The following is a 15,500-nucleotide window of genomic DNA, read 5'->3' as shown; positions in this document are numbered from 1 at the left end:
ACAGCCCAAGCAGGATCTCACTCCTGGGAGATTTCCCCCAGGATGAGATGCTATGGAGCTTGGATTTGTCAGAAGCCTTGTGAAAAAGAGTTTTTGAGGTTTGGGTTCATGTTTCAATGTCGGGACTACACAAGTTTTGTTGAGGCTTAACACACTTGGAGCTCGACTCCAGCATTTCACAGTCCAATCACCGGGCGACAGAGTTCACCTGACAGCGTTTGCCCAGTTACACCAATGCAACTCACCCTCAAATTCCTCTTCATTCTCCTCGTCTGCTTCCTCTACAGGCGGTGTTGGAGCAACAACTGCAAAGTTAGGAGAAACATGAAACAATTAAAAAAGTGGGATGAGACAATCAAAGATGCCACTGTCAAAAATATTCTGCCTCTCATCAACATGAAAAACAGGTGATCGGGAGCATCTCTGCACAATGGTGTTAAATGACCATCCACATTACCACGTAAATTACTGAGAGACTTATTGTGGAAATATGTAGACATGTAACGAATGACATGGATTTAGGGCTGTGCCGAATATCCGAATAATTATCGAATATTCAAATGGTATTTTCTGAATTTGAATATTAGAATGCAAAATTCATGAAAAGAAAGGGAAATTTTCTTCTGTTTAAAATGAGAAAAATTGCACTGTGGAGGCTTGTTTCAAGCAGATTAAATGAAAAGCTACAGAAATCGTACAATTCAAAAAGTAAATTATCATTACATAATATAAAATAGACATTTTCAACAGGGCAAGAAGTATTGTTCATCTCTTAAATCTTGCTAAATCGTGACTGGAGATACTCTTTGATGTAAGAAGCTATTATATTGATTATAATGTACAATTGTGTACATTAATATTGCAACTGACTTTGTATATGGTTTGTTTATCAACAATTTGCCGGTGGGTACAACCGAATATTCAGGTATTCGATTTAATTGAAGGTCAAATATTAAAATAGTGAATTATTCGAATTGACAAAGCCCTACATGGATTGCAACGACACACACATGGGTAAACTACTTCCAAAGAAAAGTATTGAATGGTTATGCATCTCTGAAACGGGATTCAAAAACAATTCTCAAACACAGATTGAAGTCGGTGGTACTAAGACAGGTCTTATCTCCAGGATTGTCCATTATTGGTTTTTAAACCCACTCCCCACATCACATTGCACCAGGAACACAGGGCAATCTCCAAGGTCATTTAAACTTCAACAGTAACACAGGGTAACCCGCGAGGTCATTTAAACTTCAACAGTAAATTTAAACCGATCTTTTGTCAAATGGGGCACTTGACTTGTAAGAGTACAAGTAATCTGATTCCTGAACCTTCTCACTTGGGACGTCCTGTTCCCAAGTTAGTGTACGGGTGCTAAGGTGTTCCTTAGTGCTGCTTGGAAGTTACCAAATAGAACCAGCATGTGGTCCCGATGAACCAGGTTGGTATTTCAAAAATGCAAGGTCATTTGGGAAAAAGAGCCATGTATGGCTTAGTGTGCAGCAAGTATTGCTGTTCCTGTATAGTTGGAATACCAAATTGACTCATTAGGACTGATGGCATATCCATGGCAAAATGTTTGTGCCCTTTCCCACCGTCCCTTTCTCCCTGAGGGGTTCAGATTTTCTAAGACGACACATCTCCTCTTCCATACCGTTCAGGTTTGTGAAGTGGATCTCCCGTAGTGCCATGAACTCGTCCTCCGGGCCGATGTCTGCTGCCCCAAAGATGTCGTTCTCTGGCCACACCTCCCTGGCGGCGCGAAGCAGAGCAATGGCATCCCCGGGCTGACCCGTACGGAGGCTGTGCTGAATGCGGACCATGGCATCCGACCTACGCAAAAAAAGGATAAAAGAAAAAGAAAAGGTAGATTCCGAAAGATAACAAATTATGACAAGACAAATAAAAAACAGAACTGATCTATTTCATGTTCACTCCCCCATCAATACAGCATCTAGTAACTGAACAGTTTTTATCAAAACAAGGTCAGTTGACATGAGTGGTCTCCTCTGAACAATATTCATTTCATGCCAGAAGTCGGCAATCAGAAATCACTTGACATTAAAAAATCCTTTATGTGTCGAATGACAGGGGAGTCCAATGTGTATCTTTTATTTTAGTAACTGACAGAAATATCTCTGAAACCCAAGTCTCAGATGCCTTCCAAAGCTCAGATTGCAGTGAGTGAGCATCCGTAACTCTGTGGGTCTTTGTGGGTCTCTGCAGGCCCCAGACCCCATTCCATTCAGTTTAGGACTCACTGCTTACTCACTTTTGCCAAAAGGGCAAATATTTATAAATTTGGTAGTAATTACTGACAGGAAAATATGAACCCGACACTGCTCAAAAAAACGTAGTTGGCTGCAAAAATGTGTGCTAAGCTAAAACTTGGCCTATTATTTAATGTATAATTGCCAGGTGAAATCCTGGTATTTGATAACACCTTCAGAAAATTTTCAAACTAAATTTTGGCCTCACCTTTGTTCTTCAACTGGTAGCTCCGAAGCAGCATCAAATGGCACAGCATTCTCTGGAATGTCCTCCCGGCCTTGCAACATGGCTGATAGGTCAGAGGTTACGTTATCCCATGATGCATTGAGTTCCTCCTCATCCTCGCCAGGCTGCTCCATCTGTTGCTGCTGTCGCTGAGCTGTTGGGCGCCGCCTGCGGCGACTTTGCTTGCGTTTCTTTTTCTGGAATAAATTTACAGCACGTTGAATTTGTTGTAAGTTCCAGTTGACAACATCCCATGTTGGCTGATTGTGTTGGGACATGCTGATCCAAATATGGATCCCAATATGTAGTGACCAAAGTTCGTACACTTCTTTCAAATTTATGTCGTAATTTTATTTTGCTTTTCTGTAGACCCAGCATATTTAAATGAAGCTAGCATTTCCATTAAATCAATTCGATTCAAGAAATATTTGATTCAATTTATTTGATTTTGCCATTTTTCAGACGGTTGTTCTTTCAGTCTTCAGTGGCAATTACAGGGTTCCTTGCATTTCGTGGAAACAAAATTCCCGGATTTTTCCCTGATAGAAGTTAAAACTTCCAGGATCATCATTTTGACTTTATAGTCTGATAGTGTACACTACAGGTGTTCGTGTTACAGGTTATAACGTAATAGGTGCATCACAGCTACGCTGACACAGAGAGAAAGAGGCATTTACTACAAGTGCACAAAGCTATGCTACAAAGCCACCATAGCCATCAATCATCCAGAGGATTTGCTGTTTGGTAATGGACACGAGGTGAGAAAGTCTGACCACTGGACAAACAAAATTCCCGGATGAGAGGGACTTTTCTCAATTCCCTTAATTTTCCCTGACTGGAAAAAGGGGAAGTAATTTTCCAGGTTTTCCCTGATTTCCTGGTTTGCTGAGAGCCCTGAATTAGTCGGTCAGTATAGGATTAGTGCAGGTTTTCAGGTCTTACCTGAACCATGATGGTGTTCTTGCCTTTGCAGTATCGCTCCAACATCTTAAGGAAAGAGTGGGTGGTCTCTATCAAGTCTTTTAAGAAGGATCTTCAAAAACAAAACATAGTACCTCAGGTTTCAAAATTTAACTCAAAAATGTTCAAAATTTCAATTAGCATACAAGTGATTCCAATAATCATTTCACTATCTCAAACAGGTAAGGATCTTTATGAACATGCAAAGCAACCAAGCTTGAACACGTTGGGCATGGGTGAGTTAGTGTGCCAAAGTAATGCTGTTTACCAGTGGCCTTTGATGCACTTCATTTTGGCTCTAAATGTAGGAAATTCAACCAAACTCACCACAATTTTCAACTGTTCATTTCCTTTCAATATTGTGGTTTATGACCTAACTATAGACCACTCTTATTGCGCCGAAAATTATATAGGCAGCCGAACTTGAAAGAAAAACTACCGTTTGATTGTTTCTTATTTTACCTTGTAACATTAATTTTAGAAAGGGCTGCATTTTGACTTAGCATTTAGCAGTACATGAATTATTTTCTGTGTTCTGAAAGCTGTGAAGATTTCTGACATTTTGTGAATTACTCTTTAACTTTAGTACTGACGCCCTGCCAATTTTAGTAGCCAGCTGTAGGAGAAATACAGCTGTAAGGTAAAAAGCGCAGACACTGTACAAACAAAACTTCACACACTAAACAGAGGTCACTTTTACATGCCTTGTGTTCAAACTCAGAACTCTGGTGTCTCTCATTTGAATCCTATCTGGAGTACGGCATTCACTGTTTGACTTAAACTCTTTTCCAGAGTATTTTAAATAAATTTGGTGATGCTGGCATACAGTGATCAAATCACATCAAAGGGACCGTTGGACAGTTATCATAAAGTTAGAAAAGCATGTCCAGGTGTGAACTATAGTTTGACCTTTAGTAAACTGCTTTTCAACAGTGACTGCATACAATAGAGTAAGGAAGTGTGACATCATTTATAACCAGTGAATGCTGTACAAACAAATGGAGTACGCACGCGCACTGGTTCATGCATTGGTTCTCGCGCTAATGCCAACACACATAATTGTGCATGTGATGTATTCACTTCGGTACTCTATGCTGCCACACTCAAACAGCCCTGGTTGAAGTAGTTTGTAAATCCCATCATCATTCACATTTTGCTCTTGGCTGAACTCGTACAGCGTACACGGTCAATAGCATCTTGTACAATTATTTTCAGGTGAACAGCTCCCTCCGTTCTGACAAATTCTATTGGCTTTTGATAACCAGCGGTGCGACCATGCCTAAGGCGCCTGGTTCTAAATGTTCCACAAGATGGTCCGAACCGTCCACTGTTCGAGGCGACATTGGTCAAACCATGGTTAACTGTAGTTGTCACTCAAACCTGCCCTGACACAGAGTCATCTGAGCTGACCTGTGCCAACTCACCTCGTGCAATAGACCTCGTTGTACTTCTTCAGAAGGGTCAAGAACACCTCCCGATACTCCACCACGTAAAAGATGTTGCTCTGGATGACCTTGGCTGACTCCCTGATCTTGGGGTCACTGGAGTGCGTCATGGCATCCACACTGGCTACCAGCTCGCCGTAGGCTTTCAGACCCAGGTGCATTCTGGGATTGGTAAACATCATGTGATTCGGGATATTATTTGCTTGTCAAAATACTCTTAACTCTGACCAAAACCTGACAGTAAGGCTAGGGAAGCCAAATTCAACTCCCTGAAATTAGTCCAATAGTTAAATGAACAGCCTGAGGGAAGAATCTTGCCTGAAAACAGGCGTACTTAGAAACACACAGCAGACGCAAACATGAGGAAAAAATACAAAATGCAAATCTTAGCTAAAATAGAATAAAACAGCAACTACCTTCAAATTCTGGGAAAATTTGAATTTAAAATTAATTTAAATTTCATCTTTTAACCCACCTTTTGGACCAAGCATGAGCTTCCTTCTTGTCTGCTGTCATCATGTCCAAATATTTGATAATTTGGGTTTGGACGTAGAAAAACGATTGAACAGATAACGTTTCACTAAAGAAAGGAACAAAACACCAGTCAATGATTTCAAAAACAAAATGTGCCAAGTGGTGAGACAAATACTTTCAATCTAAGAATATTTTCCCTGTGGATAAAAAGTTAATTTTTAAAAGACAAGAAATTCAAATTGTAAATCAGTATGGAATGTGAATTGCACATAAAAGGTGTCAAAATTAGTCGTCAAGACCACAGTTCACTGATTTTTTGAGAGAATCACGAAAAACTCTCCTGCCAAAGAATCTTTCTCAAATCATTCCTCTCACAAAACGTGAACATAAAATAACTTGAAGCTGCAAATGGTTGTGAAACCAAAACTCTCCTGCCACAGAATATCTTTTAAATCACTCCTCTTAAAAAATACATAAACCCAAAATAACTTTGAAGAATCCGAAAAAAAAGGAGAAAAATGGTTGGAAGCTCTAAGCCTACATACCTGACAATGTCTACTCGAAATTTGTAAAGTCTGCTGAACTCCATAAAAAAGCGCATGGCCCACAGGTAGAAGGAGTCGTCGTGTTCTTGGGCACGTTGGTGCATGATGTGATCCTAAGGAAGTTGTAGAAGGGGCAAGACTTGACGTAATTGAAAATTTTGAAGATTTTAATGAATGATAAAGAAAGAGCAGTCTTGTTGGACAGATGACGTACGGACAAGGTGATTGTTGAGGATAGCTGGAGAAAACAATTGGAGAAGTAAATGACACCAACCTTGACGGCATGAATGAGGGGATTGTAACAGTTCTCAATGAACAGAACGCAAAATTCTTTGAGGAAAAGGCGAATACTCAAGGTTGACCTGTGACAAGGAAACAAAAAAAAGCCTTAAATGATTGCCTTTCAGATAAACTTTAGGTATTAAAATAAAAAGAAACACCATGCACATGACTAATACTAACTGAGCTGTCATCGGAAAACTTTCAAAGCATTTTCACTATTATGAAATAAAAAGTTTCTTAGAAAATCGCACAGGTGCTCTTTATCATGGAACAGGCTAACGCAAGAATTTGGTACAAAATAACCTTGATAGTTACTGATCATTTTTAGGAGCTATAATGCAGAAGATAACATGGCTGTGTATTAAAAAGGCACCTGGCTGACAACTTTAATATTCCTCATTTAAAAATGACACAGCAGCAGGGATAGTTCATACAGTAAATACATACAGTGAGATCTTTCCGAGTCCTGGTGTAAGAATAAAGATATGATGAAAAGACTCCACTCTCCCCCCCCCAAAAAAAAAGCCGAAGAATACCTTCGTGTGAGCGACGTGTCCTTCATTGGCATCCGATTCTTGGGTTTCTTCTTGGGTTCCTTCTTGGTGTCAAAGGTGATGTTGCTGGACTTCTGAACAGCGGCATGGTATATGATGTCTCGGTCACTGATGGATTTCATATTCTTCACGCAGAATGTTCCACCGAAACGAGAGTGCCTGGGGAAGATAATTGAGCATGATCCCCAGACTCACCAAAAAAAGCTTTCAATGTCATCAAGAAATACAAGAATTAAATTTCCATTGTTACCGATGCAACCTTTTAACATCTCGGAATCTCAAAACAGAAACGTTCTTGATAGTAGGGCCACTAAGTAAGGAGTGACTGGCGGCATAATTAACATGGTGCAAATATGGTGGGACCGAAGTCTGCTCAAAATACATAATACACATACAAAATAACCACTTTGACCTCTGACCTTGCACTGCTGACCATGATCTTTGCTCTCTTCTCAGCCAGCTCCCGCTGTCGGATCATCTCCAGTTCCTGCTCATCTTTCTGTCGCTCACTGGCCAATCGTGCCTCCCCAGCCTTGGCAACTTGTTCTGGGGTCTGCAAAATAATTTCAGAGGTTAGGATGACGTTACAACATAAATTCAAACTACCCTTGGAGAAGGTTGACTGCTTCCCAAAAAGTGAGGAGGGGGGCATGGGTAAGCAAAGGCAAGCACACACGAGGGCCTCTACAACAAAATCAACAATAAGTGTTTAAGAAGGGGGTGCATGTCCCATCATCCCTAGCAATCAACATCCAAGCAAACTACTTTAAGGTTTGAAACTTGACCAACTTCAGCAGCAAGAGTACCCATTTCCCTTGCATCCCTGCACAAACCCTCCTTCTCTTACTGATTTACATGTAAAATGTCCAAATGTAGGAAAGTGTTGCAGCGTAAAGGTTAACCCTAACACTCCTCAGTCCTCCAATAGGTGAAGGATTGAGGAGTGTTAAGGTTAAACATGTTTTCCAAATCCTCAGCCTTTTGCCTTTCCATGTTTAACACAAAGGTAAAATACCAAGAGGTACCTAGGGGCGCAGTGGCAGTGCACACTTTTTTCAAGGGGCACTGAAGCAAATTAAAAATTACTTCTACATAAGTTCTGTAAATTTCAAAATTTCAAATGGGGAGGGGGAAGGGAGGGGTAACAAACTTTCACGGGGAGGGGGGGGGCTGATCATCCCCTATATAATAGAAGTCTTATGGATTATACATCAAAATCTGACAGTTGGATAGGTCAGTGTATTTTCCTGTACCTGTTCTCGGAACATGAGAGAGATGATTTCCACAGCATGCATACACCACTGCTGTTCAGCTTCCGAGCTGGCAATGTAGAGGATCAGTTTATCCATGCCGCTCATATTGAGCGCCCACAGAACCTGGTCATGGACGCTGGCATCGTCATCAGTGCGCTGATGAGCGTGAAGGTCGTGAAAAGAAAAGTACACTTACAATCACAAAGACCTGGACGGCGATATTGCCAGTAATGGAAAAGACCGATCTAAGGGAGCTAGATGGAATCAATCTGCTTTTTTTGTACAAGGCTTCATCTTCAAAAATTAATTTAGTGAGAAAAAAAGGCAGAGCAAAAAAAGGAAAAAGGTACAAGGAAAATGAAGGCAGTGATTTGATCAGATTGATAAGCGAAAAGGCCACCTTGAGAGGTAAGAGACTTAAACCCACTTCCTTTTATTGCAGGCAGGGTAAACTTATGAAATCAAATATTTTTTGAAAGAGAACTACTAACATTAACTTCTTTTGTCCATTGTCCAGATTTTATGGAAAGGAATCACAATTTCAAAATACAATATTCTACAAATCTAATAAAGGATAAGATAAATCCATCAGTTCCATTTTTTGGGCAGTTAAGTGGCTGCATGGTATCTCCCAACCACAATGGACCTGTTTGTTTCACACGGATCCGGATCATGATCACTGATCTGACGTTGGTTCACCGACACCAGAGCCTACCTAATGGATTGCGCGAATCAGCTTAAGGATCACTGATCAAGATCCAGATCCACGTGAAACAAACGGGCAACTAGATGGACAACCACAACTATGACAGTGACAATGACAATAACTGGAGAAGAGAAGCTACAGCGAAATATTACCTTTTCATAGCCAGGATCTGCAGGAACATGGAGGATGTTTCTAATGAGAAGCAGAATCCGTTCCATGAGTAAGGTGTGCTCCTCACGACGGCTCTCCCACTCCTGAGGCAAAAGTTGACAACAAACTGAGCTACAACTAGACGCGCAATCAACCCACCAATCTTTACTGTGGCAAAAGCATATGGCCCTGCATAGCTTTGATATGAAATCCAGTAATTATTATCTGTCCACACAATGTATGGCTCTGTATGGCTTTGGCCGCAGATCAGTTTTTACCTAAATGTGCACACCAATTAGCATCCACACAAATGAACACACCTGTAAAGTACAGATGCTAGGCACAGGATGGTAATTTTTTTCAAGTGTCCCGAAACTCTGTTTATTCCCCTTAAATTTCCTCCTCTTTGCACAAGCATGTGCAAAGAGAAAACATGGACGATCCTCCCTTTCTCAAACGCTACTTGCACAAGGGTTAAACCGGGACACTGCTTTTTCAGGTTGCAAATGCCCAGGGTATGCAAAACTCATTATTTGCAGATTTCTGTCACGCACCAAGTCCAAGAGTTTCTTCAGCTTGCGGGCCAGGAGTCCCATCAGCTCCTCGTCAGCAAATGCCTCCTTGTAGGACTGCAGGTGAGAGAGGACCTCCAGGAAGTAATTCCGGAACATCTTGTCCTCGGGGACTTTTTGAAAACATATCTCTGGTGATTGAGTTAGGTTAACTAGAAGCCTGTGTTAAAAAAAAATCAAGTTCATTAAGTCTACTGAGAAACTTGTTAAGCCCAGTTTTGATATATTTGATGATGCACAGAAGTATTGGCTGATGCTTTCATATTCAAACCAAACTTGGGTCAGAAACCAGCTGCAGGGTACAAACCGATCCAGCGATCACAATTAGATGCCATTACTGAGGTGACTGGGTTAAATTAATAGGAAGCCTTTTTTCTGAAAAAAAAAGCAACTTCATAAAGCCTGCGAGGAGGAGATGTTGGCTGATGTTGAATTCAAATAGCGTCACATTCAAAGCCAGCTCAAGGCCACAGACGAACACAACCACTACAATTAGAACTGTCACTAAGGTGGTACCACACACACACACGTGCACCTGGTGGCACATGCATGTAGAACACCCCCTTAGACAAGGACGTTGTAACTTGTCACAATTTAACGCTAGCATCAAACTTTAAGAATGCACTGGTAAGCCAACAGACCTGCCAACCTCTCAGATCACAATTCAGATTCTGAAAATTCTAAAGTCATATTTTTCATTAAAAAATCGCATTTTGAAAAAAATGAGTATATTCTTCACATAATCATTTGACCATTTGTCTGGATTGGGTCTAGTCCAAGTAAATCAAACTAGATTGGGTCAACACTTCCTGACGCATAAAATAATCACAAAAGAAATCCATTATCGAGGTTAAAGACTGAAATGACCTTATTCCCAACTGATTTTACCACGTTTTCAAAATCTGAATTCTTGAAATGCACATCGCACGTCCAGGCTTTTGGAATTTCCTGGTGCGGATTTTGTTGCCTGCCCGCTAGCCGGCCATAAAATGTCTCTGTCCTTGTTTATTTAACTTGATTTATTTAATTTGATTTATTTAACTTGAGGATTGGTCTTGTCAAAGATTCCATCCAAATTGAACCGTTTTTATAAAATTTACACACTGATGTTGCACTGAAAAAATTGTTTGAAATCTCGTAAAAAACAATGTAAATAGAACATGTAAAAGCTGTGCATTAATGTACGTCACAAGTTCTTTGCTTCGCGCCAGTTGCCCTCTATCTATCGGCAAAAGCGGAAAATTTACTAACCTTATTTCAAGCCGCATATTCACGGTGGCTGTGAAATGTGTGCTACATAAAATACTGGAGATTGTTTGTCACTTCTTCCACTGACGCACAAGCGGCTTTAAAGAGTTCCACTAATGCTCCGTGAATATTGATATTTCATGGGCAGCCAATCACAACATCATGATCGGGTGGTTGCCGGATGCTATTTACACAAGGTTTGTACACGTGTGCCGTGGTGCAGGTCCTGTAGGCTTGTTGTGCATTGTTCATGTACAAATGCATGGTGTACATGTACATTCGCAGCTGTTTTTTTTTCTAGTGTAACGTTCACTCGCAACCATTGAACTATTTCTTTCAGGTGCGTCAAAATGGCCGAATCTGTATTTTTGGGGGAGATCATGTTTTCAAGAATTTCCCGTAGAAAATATGGCTAAATCGTACTATGTAGTTGGCAGGTCTGAGCTAAGTAGCACACCACAGCAGTAATGGCACTGTCAGATTAGTCTACACGTATAAATGAAAAAGAATTGTAATCAGGTATGATCGGCAATATGACAGCAGTGTATAAACAAGACGAGGAGAGGAATGGTCCTAAATGTACTAATTGCAACCCATATGAAACATGAAATGAAGGTTAGTAATACAGATGAATGAAATAATCAAACAGCTTATCTGTGGACCTTATGCAAGTTTCGAACAGCTCGGTATCCTTGTGGTACTGCTTGGTGATATACAAAAGGTCATTCTGGAGAATCTGTGCATTGCCAAGCTGGCGACGGATGTCGCACGTCTCATCCTCTCGACGAAGGAAACGAATCAGATCTTTCAATGTCTCTAGGGAGACAAATAATAGAATTGAATTAGATTAGGTTAGAATTAGATTCAAAAATGTGGAAATATTCTAAAGGGATAATCTAAGTGCTTCTTAATGAAAAGTTTTACAAAACTCAGAATGTACAATTGATTTCCAAATGAGATGCATATATAAAGTACCTCCATAAAAATTTGAGACCCTCCAACTTCTATAAAAATTACACCTTACAAAAGGGACACATGAAAAAAGTGAGAATGTCAAGTAAACTGTAGTTAGGGCATCATTTCTCTATATTTTTTCCAGATTTCAGAATTTTCTAACCTCAAATCTGTGGATTTTTTAAAATCATTTGGCTTTTTCTATTTTTGGGGGGCACTTTCCACACAAACCCAATTGAAATATTTGCATAACAACAGCCATTTGGAGAGAACTAACGCCTCAGTAGTAATCAAAAAAGCCCTGAAATGTCTCCATATTTGTTAAAAATTCTTATGACCCTGGTCCTGGAGATTTAACAAATTTCTTTTCATCCCTTGATATGTGCTAACTTTTTTTCATTTCCAAGGATGGATTTGTGCCAAGGAGATGTTACGGAAGTCGTGGGTTTGAGTCCCCCCCCCAGTATTCTTGTGGATTTTTTCACAAGCCTTTGGGGGCAAACACTGAGCACACAGTGTTATAATACATGTTGAGCGGGGCAAAAAAATCCAAAATTAATTTCTCTCATTGTTAGAAACAGAGGGAAAAAAATTTCTTTAAAAGATACCACTTGAACAATGGTAGTTTTCTACTCTTGGTCAACCATGCCAACAAAAGGAATTAAAACTCAAACACAGGTTGACTCAGGAAATTCTTATACATTCAGCTTTGCTTCTGAGTCTCTACAAGTGAACATCTACTTTCATCTAAGTTTGCTGTTAGCAAATTACATAATTGCATACTTTTGCATCATGGAGATTATTTCCCCCACACCTTGAACTGAACTGTGTACAAGTACATAATGACTGTCAATTAAATTAATACAGTTCTGATGAAATTTCTTCATACTCTCTCCTAAAAATGTAACAACCTCACTTGCAAATTGTCTACATTATAAAACCTCTTTGATGTCTCACAATATTGGTATTTTCCATAGCACACACTTGTGCAAAGTGATTTCAGCCACTGCCGGAGACTGTGAATAAACTTTGCACTTTGAACTGTGACAACAAGAATCTGCACTTCCTTTGTGTTTCCTTGCATCTCTGTGTCTTACACAGTGTACTGGTGTAATTCCCTACCTCATCTCGGTTGAACAAACTCACCAAGGCAGTCGGGTTCCTTCTGATAGGTGCTCCCCTCTAGGCATCCCAGAGCGCTGCAAGCCGACAGCAGCTCCACATTCATGGCAGAGAACACAGACTCCATTACTTACTGACTGGTTGTGCCAGCTCACTGTTGACCTGTTACGCGCCTGGGAAAAGTGAGTCCACTGAGTGAGTCTTTGCTACCTTGTGCTACTGGGACTGTTTTGTCTAGCTCGAGTCACACCAGCTCTAAAACCAGCATGGCATAGGGGAAATTCAGGTTTTGGGCTGGGACCCGGTACATATCCATAACTGCACAGTCCACTCAGAATAAACCTACCCAAAAGTTAAAAGCAAAACAGGTGTTAAGTAAACTGACAATCTGATTGAAAACATAACAAAAAGTAAGAAGTTTGTTTAATTTAATTTAATCATTGCTGGGCTTGACCTGGTTCATGTTTGCCATGTTTGCAACATTTGGAGAAACATTGTTCTTTTCAATGATATACTTTTCAAGGAGACTTACATGCAATTTCAAGTAAAAAATGTCTGTTGAATTTTTTTTTCAATAGAACGATCCTGATCATAGGTGCGGCCATTTTGATTTTCAACATGTGATGTCATGATCTCATTTTTCCTCATTTTTCGTGCGACAGTTTGGTCCATGTAAACATTTTTGCAACATTTGGACAAAGAATGAAACAAGCTTTTGGATGGCACTGAACTTGGACGAATTTGTTGCATTTTGAAGTTGTGAATCAAAAAGCGATTTTTCCCCCATAACTTGGAACATTTTCCAGTGAAAACGTACTTAAAAGGCGGTTGAGGAAAATAGAAAGATTGATTTTGGGGAACTTTGAACACTACCCAATACAATGGTATAGAAATTGTGACACCTTTATATGTCGCACTACCCCACCGCAAAAACGTTTTATAAAAATGTGTTATTTTGGATTATGCCTGTAAAATGTATTTCAAGGCTGAGCGCGTATTGTAACATGGAATGGGCGTCTGAACTAAAATTACAACAAAAGTGTTTGTGTATAGGTTTTGATGAAAATAGGTGACTATTAGCCTAATATGCCTTGCCTTGGCTTTTTATTAGTTTAACAAGTTTCTTTCATTGGACTAATTAATACAAAAAATGATATATAATTACTAAATAGAAAAACTTTTTGAGCAAAAAAAAGGAATGCACAAGTGGCATTGCTCTATACATGCGACACTGCTCATTATTTGTTCAGACTTTTGTTTATGCAACAAGAATTGTACACCAACAAACAATGATAATGTGGGGCTGTTCTTTCTGGTTCTTCTGATACCAGATTTGTTGAAGTGTTTCTTCAAAATGTTTGAAAAATTTCTCTTGAAACAAATGTGTGTGAAAATGGAAGTGGTGACAAAAAATGACCCCCCCTTAAATTTTTCATTAATTTTGCCATAGGCTTAACACTGTAATCATCATTTTATAAGCTTTCCAATGACACTAAATTTGTTGAATTCCTGAAAAATGCAAAAAGTGTCGGACTCCCTACTTGAACTTCAGTCTTTAAGCCTAGGCCTACATCAAACAGGCCTATGCCTGAAATTTAACTATTTTTAAGCGCTAGGCTATATGATTAGAACATGAATACATGTATCTCCCACACTTTCAGACTGTATCAAAAAGGTTCAGTTAGGCCTATTTTTATTGTGTTGCTGCAAAAAAAGGAGGAAAAGATGCAAAACCCGGCCTGTACAGACATGACAGAGTGAATGGAACAACCTCCGACCACGAGAATGGCAAGAGCTACCACAGACCTGGAGGAGAAATCCAGATTTATCATGTCAATGTATCATTATCAATATCATATTATCAATCATCATGTGTAACGTTGTCGTTAGATTACGGTACCACGGTACTAAGTTAGGGTCTATGGTGCACTGTGCAGCCATGGCGCACCGCAGTATCGCGCAACTTACCACTCACTGATAAGGCCCAGCCAAGAAAGCGTTTTGACAGAAGAAAACACTAATTCCCTCGCACCCTATTTCAATGAAAATGGAGTGTGCGCAATTGCTGTGCAAGTTTTAATTTAATTACAAAACTTAGACACATCTCACCAACAATTGCTCAGCTACCTCAGCTCACCGAGATCACGGTGCGCGAAAATCTAAAAGTTCCCGCGAAGATCGGGTCATTCACCTTTCACCTTTTGCAATCTAAGTCATCAATTTTTCATACCTTTTCCATTAATATAATGTTAATCGATTGAAAGAGAGAAGATAAAAGGGAAAAATTATAATAAGTTGTATTTACTATAATTCATTTTAAAATATCTATTTTGAGAAGTTTTTGCAACCAGCATTTACAGAATTATTTCTTGACGTTGAACAAGGCTGAAATATACTTTTGTTTATATAATTTAAAATATCCTGTAGGATGATGCATGGCTTGGTGGCCAAGTGGTAAGGCGTCTGTCTCGTAAACAGAAGATCGTGGGTTCGAACCCCATCCAGGCCTTCAATTGTTTTTATCCTTTTCCAGCTTCAATTTTCCTCAAGTTTTAATAAATCTTCACAGTGTCATGGAAAGGAAGGAGAGTCCTCGTGACATTCTCCTTTTTATGGTTTACTAGGATGCAGTTATACATGTATTGCTTTTTCAGCACCATCAGGATTCTCGCGGTTCGGATTCCTCCATGGTCGGACAGTGACGTCACGCCCACCGCGAGAAGGCAAATGCAATGGTGT

General features: G+C 39.8%; 1 protein-coding gene and 1 non-coding gene across 4 annotated transcripts in view; one reads left to right on the top strand and one right to left on the bottom strand.

Moving 5' to 3' along the window:
* timeless (timeless circadian regulator) overlaps positions 1-14,953 on the bottom strand; it is a 28,594-nt gene extending 13,641 nt beyond the window's left edge. Inside the window, exons 1-17 of one of the 3 annotated variants that reach the window (XM_087140313.1) lie at positions 14,871-14,911; positions 14,511-14,567; positions 12,786-12,934; positions 11,348-11,501; positions 9,420-9,597; positions 8,868-8,969; positions 8,010-8,165; positions 7,176-7,309; positions 6,739-6,915; positions 6,195-6,282; positions 5,921-6,033; positions 5,377-5,481; positions 4,881-5,063; positions 3,439-3,529; positions 2,479-2,693; positions 1,655-1,833; positions 246-305 (exon numbers count right to left, since the gene is read on the bottom strand). In XM_087140313.1, coding sequence (XP_086996439.1) covers positions 246-305; positions 1,655-1,833; positions 2,479-2,693; positions 3,439-3,529; positions 4,881-5,063; positions 5,377-5,481; positions 5,921-6,033; positions 6,195-6,282; positions 6,739-6,915; positions 7,176-7,309; positions 8,010-8,165; positions 8,868-8,969; positions 9,420-9,597; positions 11,348-11,501; positions 12,786-12,888 — 2,038 coding nt within the window. In that variant the 5' untranslated portion in view covers positions 12,889-12,934; positions 14,511-14,567; positions 14,871-14,911. The other 2 variants (XM_022252204.2, XM_022252205.2) reach the window with 2 other exon arrangements.
* Positions 14,954-15,198: 245 nt separating this feature from the next.
* Positions 15,199-15,270, top strand: Trnat-cgu (transfer RNA threonine (anticodon CGU)). Its single transcript has one exon. It is a non-coding gene; the product is annotated as a tRNA-Thr (tRNA).
* Positions 15,271-15,500: the final 230 nt, after the last annotated feature.

Source organism: Acanthaster planci, linkage group LG08, assembly GCF_054643075.1.
Source record: "Acanthaster planci isolate LZ-2023a linkage group LG08, COTS_SCS, whole genome shotgun sequence".
Lineage (NCBI taxonomy): Eukaryota > Metazoa > Echinodermata > Asteroidea > Valvatida > Acanthasteridae > Acanthaster > Acanthaster planci.
The sequence above is the reverse complement of the archived record's forward strand: the minus strand, read 5'-3'. Positions and strand labels throughout refer to the sequence as shown.